The sequence below is a fragment of the Acanthochromis polyacanthus genome, chromosome 10 (assembly GCF_021347895.1).
Source record: "Acanthochromis polyacanthus isolate Apoly-LR-REF ecotype Palm Island chromosome 10, KAUST_Apoly_ChrSc, whole genome shotgun sequence".
NCBI classification, from domain to species: Eukaryota; Metazoa; Chordata; class Actinopteri; family Pomacentridae; genus Acanthochromis; species Acanthochromis polyacanthus.
Window position 1 is genome coordinate 30895668 of NC_067122.1, and position 15550 is coordinate 30911217.

At 41.3% G+C, this 15550-nt stretch overlaps 1 protein-coding gene across 1 annotated transcript in view; it reads right to left on the bottom strand.

Moving 5' to 3' along the window:
* Window positions 1-820: 820 nt before the first annotated feature.
* Window positions 821-15550, bottom strand: part of stard15 (StAR-related lipid transfer (START) domain containing 15) — a 30240-nt gene continuing 15510 nt past the window's right edge. Inside the window, exons 2-6 of the mRNA XM_022214622.2 lie at window positions 5841-5988; window positions 3455-3558; window positions 2375-2492; window positions 2221-2273; window positions 821-2149 (exon numbers count right to left, since the gene is read on the bottom strand). Of these exons, the coding sequence (XP_022070314.1) occupies window positions 1934-2149; window positions 2221-2273; window positions 2375-2492; window positions 3455-3558; window positions 5841-5988 (639 nt within the window). The 3' untranslated portion in view covers window positions 821-1933. The remainder of the gene's footprint in view (window positions 2150-2220; window positions 2274-2374; window positions 2493-3454; window positions 3559-5840; window positions 5989-15550) is intronic.

A 15550-nucleotide genomic window follows, 5' to 3' on the forward strand; every position in this document is an offset into this window, starting at 1 on the left:
AATAAGTTATTTGAGTCATTGATGAGACGTATGGATAGCCTAGCCGCGCTAGACAACCCACGGCAACAAATTTAATTCTCTGCCAGGGTGGGTCTAGCTACCCTCCATAAGGCTCGAGGCTGGATTCTCCTAAAACTGGCCGGACCAATCACCATGAAGTGTAGAGTCAGAAGGCGGGCGTAACTAAGTGACGACAGAGGCGTGACGATTCTGACAGAAACAACCGGAAACAATAAACAGTTATCTTTGGACTCGGCTTTGGCCACTGCCCTTAAAGATTTGAAGCTAAAATTCAACTTGAAAGATAAACAAAGGACGGCACTGAAGTGTTTCATTGAGAAGAAAGACGTATTTGGACTTATGCCGACGGGATATGGCAAATCCTTAATATACCAGTTGGCTCCGCTGGTTGGGAAGCTAATGGGACTTAGCCACAAACCGGCGCTCTAGGAACTCCGTCAGCCTATTCGTTGCGCTGATTGGTTGTATACCTACCCAATTGCTGCAAAGTGATTTGATAGACAACCTTTTAGCCCGCCTCCCTCCCTGTCGAGCGGTCCTAGACCCTTGCGTCTTCAGAACATGGGTCTAGCGCGGCTAGCCTAACGTGTGGATGCAGTCCTCCAAACTGTGGAAGTCCTACACAATATTAATTCTTTTTTGCAAGACACCATGACTTAATGTTCTGATGTTTTTATAGCATATTTGCGTATTCAGAATAAAGTATATGTATAATTTCAACATTATTTTTGTATGTGACAAGACTTTCGTCCAAGCAAAATCTGACCTTTCTGTCCTAATTAAATGATAAAACTCAATGAATCATTCAAAACTTTATTTTGACATAATAAATATAATCTAGAGGGCTTTGTCATTCATATGAGCCATTTCTGATTCCAATTGATCAACTACAAGTCCAGTTGTTATTTGTTGTTCCTACAACTTAAGAGAAACAACAAGACTTTTGTCAGGGACCGTACATATATATGTGGATGCATTGTTATTTCCTGCTAAAAATAGAGTCTGAGTGACATTTCATCAAGTGATTAGGCTTTTTGAAGAATCACATGTTTAATTTCAACATGGAGACATCATGGAAGCAGCTTGTAATGTTGTACATTATAATGACAATATATAAACACCAGTTGTCTCCTACATCACCATTTTTGTCAAAATAGTAAAAAATGGTTGAAGTTTGGTTGGCCATATATCAAATTCTACTGATGTTAGAGCATCAGAATTTGGTGAAATGTCAACCAAAGACTGAAATTGTAGTAGGAAAGATAGATACATCCATATATACACACATACAGGAACTTTCTGGGGCCCAAAGACCAATGACATTTGATAATTTGGCACTTCTTCCATATTCAAGTAACAACCATTTAAAATGTGTCCTCTGCTGGAGCCATTTAGTCACATGGATCTGCTTGAAGCTATTCTGTCTGCTCTCACCAGGTTCCATGGCTGTGTGAGTTATTTCTGGAGAACCTTAAAAATGGCTTCATGTTCCATTTGTTTTTCTTGTTTGTTTTGTTTGTTTGACATCGAACAGAAAAAAAATAAAAATAATGCAAGCCTGAAAAAATTAAATTCTCAAAAATCAGCCAAAAATATTTAATAGAACTTAGTTTTGGGTTCTAAATAACAAATAAGTGAACTGTACAGAATCTGAGACTTTGAGCGAGTCAATTGGAGGATCCTCCATGATGGTGGATTCCACAGGAGGAGAGAAGTTAGCATCAAGAACAGCACCCAGAGTTTTTACATTCCTGAAGAGAACCTGAGTGGCTGCAGACAGAAGCAGAAACAGAACGAGAACCAATAACAGAAACAAAACAGAACAGGAGTGGCTGTAGATATTCAGACATGTTTCCAGTTTCCAGCTGAAGTCCATCTGATCCAACAAACCGACAGAGGAACCAGAGACGCTCTAGGTCTCCTCGTCGTCGCTGTGGTTGGTCTTCTCCTCGCTCACGCTGCTCTCGTCGATGTTCTCCAGAGAGTCGGCCCGCTGCAGTGTCAGCTCTGACACGTTGATGCACGGCAGCGTGTTCTGCTCCGGAAACATCCACGGCTTCAGGGATGGGTTGTGTTTCCGCTTCCACTCCGGGTACTTCAGGGACGCCTTGTAGATCTTCCTCATGGCCTGAAAGGACACAGAGACACAGTGAGATGGTCTGTCTCCAGAGGTCCGAGGGGGAACCGTAAGTCTTTTACCTTTGGAGCCACAAACTGAGAAACTCTGTTCACCACCCACTTTGGTAAAGAACCTGCAGAGAGAGAGAACAGCAGAGAACGTGTCTCATCAGGGTCTTCAATGTGAGGACATCTGTGGGCATCTGGGACATTTTTCTGAGGCTTCTGGGCTCACCTCGAGGGTCCACCTGGGTCAGGTAGTAGAGGGTGGAGCCGGCGGCGCCGTTGGACTGGATCAGATATCCAGTGAGCAGAGACACGGCTCGGACGTAGTCCTTCTTTGGAGGATGTTGCTATGGAGACAGACAGAGTCATCATTAAGGGGCCAATTCTCATTAATATGTGAAGTAACAGAGCTGACACCATTTATTGGTTAGCTGTCACCTAACAGACCAGTGTCTGACTAGTCTGATAATTCATTAATCAGGCTGAGTTCTCTTTTTTATGGAAACACTCCAAATTCTACGATTGCAGCTTCTTAAATGTGAATATTTTCTGGTTTCGTTCCTCTTCTGTGAAAGTACACTGAATATCTTTGGACAAAACAAGACATTTGAGGAAACTCTGATCTACGCTTTTCACCATTTTCTGACATTTTACAGACCAAACAGCTGATGGATTCATCTGTAAAATGATCCACAGACTGATGGACAGTGGAAATACTGGTTATCTGCAGCACTGGGATGTCACAGAATGAAGTACTTTATATTTGTAGTGCTGCAAATTTCAGAGGACAGATTGTAGCTTTACTACTGAGGTTTCATAACAGTGTCTCACTACAGTTTATATTATGTGAAACTGCTCAACAAGACTCAATCTGCACTGATCACTCCTAATAAATTAGAGTAAACAACAAATTGAGAAAGTGCTGCTGTGGACGACAGTCAATCAGGTAATAAAGGTAATAAAATAGTCAGGTAATAAAATAATAAATCAGTTACAGGCCAGGAAATATTTAGTAAATTGCAGTTGACACACAAATCATTAATAATCAATAATAAAGTGATAACATCCACAGAAACTTTCAACTGTAAAGTTTCCAAATTATACTTTGATATTTATACTTAATTTATACTGCAGTACAGTGTCTTATACTGTAGTATTAGTACATGTACTGCAATAAAACTTCTTCACTTACACACATGAACCATTATCTTTATTTAACTAGTTTTTAATGTTCCAGATTTTTCCATGTGTCACTATGTAGACATGAACTCAGAGCTTCACTGTCTGCTGCTGGAGCTCAGATACTGACCGGATGTTTGACCGAGTAGTTGATGATGAGGAAGTCGTTGCCGAGTGGAAGCCAAGACCTCATCGTCACAAAGTCCCGGTTCTTCAGAGGACTTGGACATTTCCCTTCAAACAGCAACAGAAGAGCTGCATTAGTAACCAGCTGGTTAACATCAACACAAACTGCTGCAGTCAGCCTGACCTGAAAAAAGATGTAGAGCAGCCCTAAAGATCCTGAAAGAAACCTCAGAACATCTGGGTCAGGAATGTTCAGGATGGATTCATTTAGTTGATTAATAATACAGAACTTGATTAATAATACAGAACCTGAAAAGGTGAGGGACATGTGTCAGAAAAATATTAATCTGGTATCCGAATATTCGGATACAAAATTAATATCCGGATAGTGCCGTAGCGAATGAATATTCGGATATTCAGGTCCAGCCCTAGTTACAGGCTGCGTGTTAATAGCTTGGAAAATCCAAACTGAATCTCCATGTAATCGCCTATCTCCATGTTAGGAGATACAGGAGAGTCAGTTTGGCATTGTGCGAATTGAATCGCGTTTCCCTCCCGGTACGGTTTGGTACGACCAATCATAGCACGGGAGGCGGGAGTTAATGCTGCGTCATCTTCAGCGCCTGGATTACCCATAAAGATGATGCCGGAGGAGGAGGAGGGGGGCCAAAGCGAATCTTTTTGTGGTCTCTTGGCGTTTTGGATGGCGTTAGTCGTTGCCTCTTTTCACTTGACGTTTCCGACGATGAGGAGGCAGTGGATGGCTCGTTACTTTCGGCTTCTTGCCATTGTTTGTACAGAGGAAAATCCCGTTCCAAACGTGTGAGTAAATTTAAGCAACTTTTACACATAAGCACAGAATTGGTTTGGCTCCGATTTAAAGTTATTCCTAACACCGCTAATCGTTTGGAAGGAGTCTTTTGTTGCGTAGCCTTTTCAAAAATAAGTGTTGTACTTGAGAGTACCCCATGTATTTGCAGATTTTTGTGACAAAAACGGCAGTAATCGTTCACCGCGACGCTTTCTCGGCTGCATGTCGTTGTTTGGACTACATGGACTTCAAGGTCGATTTGTTTGTGCGTCACATCCGTGTTACGCTGATTGGTTCTTTCTCGTTCAAGCTGCATTCGTTAGCCCCTCCTTTTTGAAATCGTCTCCTATCATCACAATGACAGACTGCCTTTATTTCTATTTCTATTAATACATAAATAAAGTCAGTCTGGATTTTCCAGGTAAGCGTGTTAAGGCTGTGTGTTACAGGCTGTGTGTTACAGGCTGTGCGTTACAGGCTGTGCGTTACAGGCTGTGCGTTACAGGCAGCGCGTTACAGGCAGCGCGTTACAGGCTGTGCGTTATAGGCTGCGTGTTACAGGCTGTGTGTTACAGGCTGCGTGTCACAGGCTGTGTGTTACAGGCTGTGTTTTAAGGCTGCGCGTTACAGGCTGTGCGTTACAGGTTGTGTGTTACAGGCTGCGTCTTACAGGTTGCATGTCACAGGCTGTGTTTTAAGGCTGTTTTAAGGCTGCGTCTTACAGGCTGCGTCGTACAGGTTGTGTGTCACAGGCTGTGTGTTACAGGCTGTGCATTACAGGGTGTGTGTTACAGGCTGCGTGTTACAGGCTGCGTGTTACAGGCTGCGTGTCACAGGCTGCGTGTCACAGGCTGCGTGTCACAGGCTGTGTGTCACAGGCTGTGTGTCACAGGCTGTGTGTCACAGGCTGTGTGTCACAGGGTGTGTGTCACAGGGTGTGTGTTACAGGCTGCGTGTTACAGGCTGTGTGTTACAGGCTGTGTGTTACAGGCTGTGTGTCACAGGCTGTGCATTACAGGGTGTGTGTCACAGGCTGTGTGTTACAGGTTGTGTGTTACAGGCTGCGTGTTACAGGCTGCGTGTCACAGGCTGTGTGTTACAGGCTGCGTGTTACAGGCTGCGTGTTACAGGCTGCGTGTCACAGGCTGCGCATTACAGGGTGTGTGTCACAGGCTGTGTGTCACAGGCTGTGTGTCACAGGCTGTGTGTCACAGGGTGTGTGTCACAGGCTGTGTGTCACAGGCTGTGTGTCACAGGCTGTGTGTCACAGGCTGTGTGTCACAGGCTGCGTGTCACAGGCTGCGTGTCACAGGCTGCGTGTCACAGGCTGCGTGTCACAGGCTGTGTGTCACAGGCTGTGCATTACAGGGTGTGTGTCACAGGCTGTGCATTACAGGGTGTGTGTCACAGGCTGCGTGTTACAGGCTGTGTGTTACAGGCTGCGTGTTACAGGCTGTGTGTTGCAGGCTGTGCGTTACAAGTTGTGTGTTACAGGCTGTGTGTTGCAGGCTGTGTGATATATTATATGTCACATCAAAATAGAAAAGAAGTGATGTCTGATGGGAAGTGTAAAACTAACAGGAGTAGTATCCGACGTCTGCGTTGACGGTCAGCCTGCCGATGTCGTACGTGTCGATCATGTTGGTGTCCCACTTCTTCCTGTAGCTAGTGTCATGGAGGACATCGTACAGCGTCTCTGCCATCACGTCTTTACACACTATCCTCATCTGAGACATACACAGAGAAGACATGTTGGATTAGTCAGACTGAAAACACTGTCAGTGATCCAAGTTGTTCTTTAATGAACAACACAGTTTCTGGAAGCTGGGGCACAAACATGGAGATCTGTGGCCTGTCAACACCTGAAGTAGCTTTCTGATCCTTCTGCTGCTGAATGAAGCCTCATCGTTACAGACAAAACCATTTCTACTCAGGATCCACTTATCGCTCAGAAGAGAAAGTGAAGCTTGAAAACTGTGAACCCTCTGAACCCCGTGCAACTTCTGACACATTTTTTAACAGGGATTACAGACATTGGAAAAAATGGAGGGTCCACATACTCTAGAGATTTAATTATTTAAATTCTTACAGCCTCTACAAATTTGTTCTACAGCTCAGCTAGAGAAAAATGTTTTACTTTGCTGAATGTATCTTCCAACAACCCCCCCCCCCATACTGGTTTTAAGCTATGCTGTATTAACTCTATTGACCCAGTATATTGCATTTCCCTCTCAGTCTGTCTTGTCGTCTTCTCTGTGCTCTGTGGAAACACTGCCTGATTAGTTTTTTTTTAAAGATTGCATGCCTGTTTAACCTGCCAACAGTTTAGGGTTCAGAAATAAAGGACGTCACATCAAAGTTTGCACTGACTCGGTGCTGGGTCATTGCTTCAACATGTGATAGGGGTTTAATCAGAGCTGCTGGACTGAAGATGGTTTCTATTGAGCATAAAATCAGCTGGATGACATTCTGAGCCTCACTGAGGAGGAAACATGAAGCAAACTGCAGTGCTAAATGTAGCAGTGTGGGATGTGTTGTGTAACATCTTCATCCTTCAGTCTGACATAGTTCAGGGCAAAAAAACTTTGCTGCCTCATCCTTCACCAGGCTTGTAGTTGTAGCTGAACTGTGAAGCTGTGAGTCCGGCTACTGCTAACAAATATTGTGTGGATGAATCGGTCAGCTGTCTGTCATGTTGATTCCTTTGGGCAAGTAAACAGCAAGTGCTCAGCTTATTTTTTTTAACCCTTAAAAAGCCGGGACAGAGTATAATCGGTTCCTGCTTACTCACAGCCGAAACTGAACATTCTTGGCTCAACACGTGTGACTTGTTTATGATTGCTAATCAACATAAAATATGCACACATCCGTATGTTTAAGTCGACCAATGGTAAGATATAAACATTGGCCCCAACTTTGCTTATTTCAAATGATAAAGCCGTATGAGCCGTTATAACGAAGCCGCAATTAGGAAGGTTTTATCGGGGCCGCGTACCGTAATTATACACAATGGCAAACGTCTGCGACAATGCGACCTCACAAGACTCGATCGATACTTTTATGGATTAGGTGGTTTTAGTATATGTACTTCTCCAGAAACATGGCTCTACATGCAAATATATATAAAATAACATGGCCTTGTCAGGGTTAAAGAGTTTTAATCACTGATATGGAACGCTTTTTGTTTTGTTTTTGTTCCGGTCCCTCCCTTCTCTGTGCTGTGATCCTGGCCAGCTGTCAGCTCCGGCTGTTTGGGCGCAGCTGCTTCCAATTGGCAACCAGCGGCCTTATTTAACCTGGCTCACCTTTCCACTCGGTGCTGGGTCATTGCTTCCGTCTTGGTCGCTTCTGCTGGCGCTCCACCAAGCCACTCTGTTCCGGCCTACCCCAGCCCTGGATTTTCCGGCCCGGCCGAGTTCTGGAGCTCTGTCCCCGCTGCATTCCAGCAGCCGTCTGCCCCGTCCCCAGAACTTCCCCCTCTGTTCTCGCCTCGGCTCCCCGTCGCTGCAGCCGCTTATCCCCGCTGCAGAACCTGTCTGCCTCCCCCCCTGTTTGGACCTTAGTAACTCAAGCCGTTATTTTAGTTCCTGATTTTCCTGCCCTTGTAGTGGCCTATTTCAGTTCTCACCTTAGTTGATTTTGTACTCCGTTTAGTTTTTAGTTAAATCATTAGTTATTTGAATAGAGTCCGGTTTGCTTTTGTTTCCTCACCCCGAGTCTGAGTTCGTTTAATAAATTTCTTGTTTTGAACAATCGTTTCCTCCCGTGTGTCTGCCTTTTGGGTTCAACCACCCCCCCAGCCCGAACAGTTTTGTTTTGTTTTTGCAATTTTTTTAGGTGCGAGTCTGTGTTACAGAATAAACAAACAGTTCTAAAAATCAGAAATCCCAAGTTTGTCCTAAACTGCATTATTATAAGCCTTCAGTCTGACAGGTGCCACAGCTAAGTAATATTTTCACAGGTGTCATAAAATAGGACGGAAACCATATTTGCATTTAGGAAACTGTCAGTATCGCACAAAGTACTATTAACCTACATATTGATGTAAAAAAGTGTGAATAATCTGGAAAATAACGAACAAAAGCATCAATAACCTAGATATTAAGGTAATAACCTGGAAATAAACACACAGCAGTATCAGTTACCTGGATATAAATACACAAAATGTTAAATAACTAAAAAAACATCAGTACTCTGGATAGTGACACATAAATGCATCAGCTTAGATATAAAGACATAAAAGTATTAAAGTCCTGGATATTAAAGCACAAAACTATGAATACATTTAATATTAATTACAAAAAACATTATCAGTAAATTGGATACCACACAAATGTATCAGTAACCTGAATATTAATGTAAGAAAGTCTCAAAAACCTGAAAATAACCATACAAAAAGTCAATTACCTGAATACTAATAACTGCAATATTAACTCACAAATTTTCCAATAACGTGGTTATAAATATAAAAAAGTAGCAATAATTTAGATATTAGCCTACAAACTTAACAACCCAGGTATGAACATACAAAAGTATCAATAATCTGGATATAAACATAAAAAGGGAATAGAAAAGTTACAAAAAAGGATCAATAATCTATTAACACAGAAATGTGTCAATGCCCTGGATATTAAAGCTCAAATGTATCAATAAACTGGATATTAATATAAAAATGGATCAAAAACCTGAATATTAATGTAAAATGCATCATTAACCTGGATATGAACATATAAATTACGAACCAATTCACTCATTATCAAGATACTAGTTGATGACTAATTGATTATTGATTGCAGCTGGACTGACTGGAGAATAAGAGCTTTGTTCATCAGAGACCTGAGGTTGTTTACTGGAACTTTGTCTTCACACTCTAAACACAGCAGCCATGTGCAGTTACAACTGCAAAAATGATTAACTATTATTGTAAAAATCCTGAATATTATTGTCCAAAGGCTTTAAAAGCTGTGCATATAGTGCAAAAACAAGAGAAAAAAAACATCACTAAAGCTGAGTATCAACAAAAAATATATTTAAAAAATGGATATTACAATAAAACTGTGTATACATTAATGTAAAAAAGTACATTTTCAATATTAATGCTAAATAAATAAATAAATAAAATGCCCAGAATTCAAAAGCCTCAATAGTATTTTTAAAAAGTGTAAAAAGTCTTCATATTATAAAACAAAAACAATTAGCAGGGCTCCAGACTAACTTTTTCCTAGGAGCACAGTGGCCCCTAACTTGAAATTTTAGGAGTACAAGTAGAAAATTTAGGGGCGCACGCCAACATCGACTTGCAAAGTAAATATTCACATTTCCTCTCATTTTCACTGTATTACTGATAAATACTTACACAATAAATGCAGAAACTATGTTTTCAATTCACATTTCATAGTGCAGCCGTTGACACAACAGAACGAGAAAATCACTCAGAGTGCAGTACTCCACCAAGGCAGCTCAGTTGATGCATAATTTCCGACAGATGAAATCTTTAATAAAAATGACCTTGTGCTGAGAACAGGGATGTGTTATGCATGGGCTCGTTATGTATTTATACCAAATCACGTGTAAATTACTCATAAAGGTCTGTTGATCAGTTCATCACTTTTTGTAAGTCTTTGTTTTGCTCGTGTTAAAATAACCATTCCCTTCAGGCTTTTATTTTGAAAACGTATTTTTAATGCTACGGGCTTTTATTTCATAACCATTTCAGCGGCACAGGAAGTAGGTCTGTTAGAAGAGGTTTCTTGCCATTAAGATGCTGCCGAAAAGTCTGAAAATTCCCATAAAGATGAAATAAAACGGTTCCCTCTGTTGCTGTCAAAGGATGTGTCTAAACTTAGAAGCAGCTGGAATGGAGACAAACTCTGACGGTGTTTCCTGAAGAAAGGAGTGAAGGACAGAAAGGTGAATTTATGTTCAAAATAAGGTTGAACGTAAATGAAGGCTTTGTGAAACATCAGGAGCTTCACGTCATTCGTCCCCCGCCTTCTTCTTTGTTGGTGTTCGTCTCCTCTTGGAGTTAATGTCGGTTGGTAAACCAGCTCGTTTACGTATTACTGTCTACTGGGCTGAAGTGTGGAGCAGACGTTTGAAAACAACAAAAAAAAACTTAATAGTGATATTAAAAAAATTGGCAAATTTACTGGTCACACATGCGCAAGTAGATGAAAAATTTACTCGCACAAAAAAAAAAAAAATTTACTCATACTCGCTCAAATTTTGGTTGCAAAATGCGACCATTTAGTCGCAGTCTGGAGCCCTGATTAGATATTAATGTACAGAGGTTTCAAAAGGCTGGAAATAATGAAAAAAAGCCTGGATATTAATACAAAAGATATCACAAACTCTGGATATTAGCACAAAAATCAAAAGTGTCAAATAATTACGCAAAATATATCAAAAGCTTAGAGATAAACATTCAAAAAAGATCTAAAAACTGGACATTTACACAAAAAGCACCAAAAATTCAAAACCTTGAATATCAAAAATTGTTAAAAAAATCCTGGATATTAACATGAAAAGATATCAAACGTCTGGATATTAATTCAGGAAAAATATATATTAAAAAAGGATTTTAACGCACTAAGGTTTTAAAATCTAATGCAAAAAAAAAAAAAAAAAAACACAGAAAGGTGGGATATTAAAAAAAACCAAACAAAAAACATCACAGGATATTACTACATAAAATGTCAACATCCTGGGCATTAGTTTAAAAAAAATCTTTATTTAAAAACTACATTAATGCACAAATAAATCAAAAACCATGACCTTAATGCACAAAGGTTTAAAGAGCATGAATAAAATGCAAAAAATAAGCCTGATATTAACACAAAACAAATATCACAGAACCTGTACATTATTGCAAAAAATAAATTTTATAAAATGTGTATCAAAGCGAAAAATATCAAAACCCTGAATATGAATGCAAACAGCTACCAAAACCTAAAATATTACCACAGAAAAATATCACAAGCCTAAATATTAAAACTCAAATTGTTTGATTGATTGACTGACAAACTCAGTAGTTTTGACCTCATCTGCTAAGAGGGCTCAGCCTGGAATAATTATGAACCATAGGAAGGCTTGTGTGGAGGTTTCCCGCCCCTCATGTATCATCAGAAGAAAGGGAACACAGTCTTTGTTGGTGGCAGCTATAATTCCATCAGATTTGGTCATTGTCAGCGCTGGACGTCATATGAGACGGCTGGCTACTGTAGGACGTCACATTTTTCCACTGCAGTAATCTTGCCGAGCATCGCTGAGCCTGCAGTCATCAGATATTGTCGGGTCAACGCTGGAAAACGTTCCATGTAACTCAATCAGCGCGACTCTGCTGCAGCGTTAATCATTCATGCAGTCCTGAGCTACGTGTCGCCGTCTGTCACTCAGCAGCCTCCGTTCCTGTGCAACTCCCCATTCTGTTGAAACGCTGCAGAAATAACTGCATTTATCCCAATACAAATACAAATACCACTCGGTTAGAAGTATTAAAAATGTTGCTGCAGTAAAACCAAGTTAAAACACAGAAGTGTGCTTCATGCATGATGTGTAAGAGCATTGTGTGGAGCTGCTGTTAAATATTTGACACGACTGGAATTATCTGCTCTTTATTGGAATAATTGACAGTTTGGTTTGCAAAACTCAGAAAATGTCATCAAAACCTGATAATTGAGAATTATTATTTAGTCACATTTCTGTCAAACAACTTGATAGATCACCTAATACTCTGATCTGCCCAGTGCTGGTTTTTGGCTGGTGAAGAAGTGACACTCACTCCTCTCTCAAACCATCTGTCCTCCCTGTCCAAAACCTGAACATTGGTGTCCTGAAACGAGTGTCCTTCTTCCTTAAGGTGAAGGAAGACTGCCGAATCCTGTCCTGAGGAACTGGCTCTCCTGTGTTGAGCCATGCGCTTGTTAAGTGGCTGTTTGGTTTCCCCTATGTAGAGATCGGAGCATTCCTCGCTGCATTTAACGGCATACACCAGGTTGCTCTTCTGGCTGTGTGGTGTGGGGTCTTTTGGGTGGACTGGTCTTTGCCTGAGGGTGTTATTTGGTTTAAAAAAGATAGATCTGGTGTTTGTTGAAATCCTCCTCACCTTAAGGAAGAAGGACACTCGTTTCAGGACACCAATGTTCAGATTTTGGACAGGTCTGTGACATCATCTTTCACCATTTTACAATCAGGTCCTTTCAAAACTCCCCAAAAGAACGACTCAGCAGACTCATGCTAACGACCACCATTAGCACACGAGGGCTCAGTGACATCTGTACATTTCAACGACCCCCACTGATACAACGACCATCGTTGAGCAGTCAGATGAGTTTTGGTATCGGTCGTTGGAATAACAGCCCTGGACACACCTCACAGAGGTTTAAAAGCTGAGGCAACACCAACCACCACCAGAACTGAAGAAGCCTCTTGGATGAGAGGTGAAACGTCTTCAAGGAACTTTCTTAAAGTCCAGTGGATTGATTTAAACTACTTTGGACAACCATGACCTGGATGAATGAGAACCTACACAGACATCTGATTTCCATTAATAACCCTGTACCAAGTCTGAAGCAATTGTCGTCTGTTTTTCACAGTTAGATTGTGAAAGTAGTTCATTCTCTGTGGAATCATTTTAGGAGCACGACCACTACAGCTCTGATTAGTGTTACTATGGCTCTTTATGTACCTTCCAATTACTACTGCATCAGTGTGTCCACTATGCTTAATCAGTCTTCCACTATCTTTTTAAGTTCTCTGGGAACTATTTTTCCATGTGAAGCCATGATACAGAAATGCAGATCTAGGCACAGCCCATAGGCCCACAACTGAGAAAATTCTGCTGTTCACATCTCATTTTACAACCTTGTTCAATTCAATTCAATTTTATTCATATAGCGTCAAATACAATCAAATCGTCTCACGTTCACGCAGTAAAGCCAAGAAAAAGTCATTCAAGGACCAGCTACTGCTCATTTACCCTAGAGACCTAGCACTCCTTAGCTCTAAAACATCTCAAGTTCTGAAATTATCACATCCATCTGTAGGTAAATGTTTAAACTGAAGATGTCTTGTTCCTTCTGCAGTCTTTTTCAAATCTGAAACATTCAGTACTGTTTTCCTTTTTGTTTCTTTACTTTGCAAACAAAGATGCTCATCTGATCTGTTTGACAAAACGTGTTAAGTTGATCTTAAACTGCCCCCAGACAGTGATCACCATCTATGCCCAAATCTTATAGTTGGGGCTGACTGGGTGACCCACAGGGGTTCGGCTTGTGTCTTCATTGCACAGCTGACTTCCTCTTGGACGTCCCTTCGTTCTGCCTCTAGTCATGCTGCTATAGACCTATAGGCTGCTGGGGGACTTCTCTTGACGCACTGAGCCCTTCTCTATCTACCTTTACATTTAATATGTATACCGTTATTGCAGTACATTCACTCTGTTTCCCCCTGTGCTATTTCTCCGAGTGTCCCTGGTCCCAGAGCTGGATGCTTCAGATCTGTGGTTGATGTCCCACCAGCTGGTCCAGTCTCCGCCATGTCCACTGTGGGATGCTGCTGCTGACCTTCCTCCAGCCCTCTGCTTCCAACTCCCTTTTTCCACCAGTCAACTCTGCATCGCCTTCACTATACTGTTATGCTAACTTACACACTGTTTGAATTTTACTGCTAGCTATATATGGAGTATGTTTAATGTCAGAGCCGTACATCATCAGAGTAAACTATGAGTCAGTTTTCAATGTTAGCTTATACTTTGTTTGTGTCACATATCCTGTCATGCATGTATCCAAATGTGTGTTGTGTTTTCCTTGCTTTCCCACCCCTCCCTCTTCTCCCATCCCTCCCCCTTGCCCTCCTCTGTCCCTCTCAACCCCCCCGGCCAGCAGGCAGATGGGTCCCCCCTATATAGAGCCGGGTTCTGCTCGAGGTTTCTTCCCTGTTAAAAGGGTGTTTTCCTGCCACTGTCGCCTTTGGGCTGCTCTGGGGGTCAGGCATTTGGGTTCTGTAAAGCGTCTTGAGACGATTTGACTGTAATTGACGCTGTATAAATAAAATTGAATTGAACTGAATTCTGTTTTGCCTTCAGACTGAAGACCACCAAAGATCAGAAGAGGTTGCTCGAACAATATACTCTCAGTGCTGTCATCATCTGGTTTACAGCAGAGTTTAGCTGTATTTACTGGGATGGAAATGTGCTTCCTGTCTACTTCAGTTATTTCATCTACTCTGGCAAAAAGTTTCCTGTTTGTATTAAGTTGGACTAACAGTTTCCTCTGCTCCCAGTCATTGTATTAAGCTATGCTAATAGTTTCTCCTGTCTCCAGTCTTTGTACTAAGCTAGCCTCGCAGTTTCTCTCTGCTTTCAGTCTTTGTGCCAAGTCATGCTAACAGATTCCCCATGGTTGCAATCTTTTTACGAAGCTAGCTTACCAGCTTTCCCTGCTTCCAGTTTTCCTCAGCTTTCAGTGTTTCTGTTAAGCTTTGCTAACAGTTTCCCGTTTTATCTTTGTGTTAAGTTAGACTAACATCTTTCCCTTGCTTTATCTTTGTGCTCAGTTAGGCTAACAGTTTCTCCTGCTTCCAGTCTTTGTGCTAACGTAGGCTAACATTTTTCCTCAGCTTCCAGTGTTTATGTTAAGCTTTGCTAACAATTTACCCTGCTCCCAGTCTTTGTGCTAAGCAAGGCTAGAAAGTCGTTTAATCAGCAGGGAAACACTCATTCTGAGCAGACATGAATCATTGATGAGTTAAAAGAAGCGCCTCACTGATCCAGAAAGACTTTCTGAATTATTAAAACAGGAACCATCCTCCTCCTCATCATCTTCATCCTCGACATCATCAGTGACGTTCTCTCATGTCATGTTCATCGTATGCATTTATTTGTTTAAATAAAGTTAAAATTGGCAGTTTTACAGAGGAACATTTTGTACTGATGCCCCCACCTAAACACTAACATAACAGTATTCCTCCACTGTCGCTGATATGATCATTCATAAGGTTTTCTATATTTCACCTTAATGATAAATAGTCAAGCTATTTTGTAGAATTTAAATTACTGTAGGGCCCTCACCCTATTATTTAATTTGTGGGGTAAACTCATGATGTTATCCTTTTCCCTCTACTCTGAACAACAGTGAGTTAACGCTAGTGTTCAGTCAGCATGAAATAATGTTTCTCTTATTCAGAAACAAGTTGTTCAGCTTAGTGATGAACACAGAACTACAGGTAGCAGACAGGCTTCAGGATGCAGGTTTGGTGAAATCAAATGCACCTGCAGTTTTATTTGTGTTG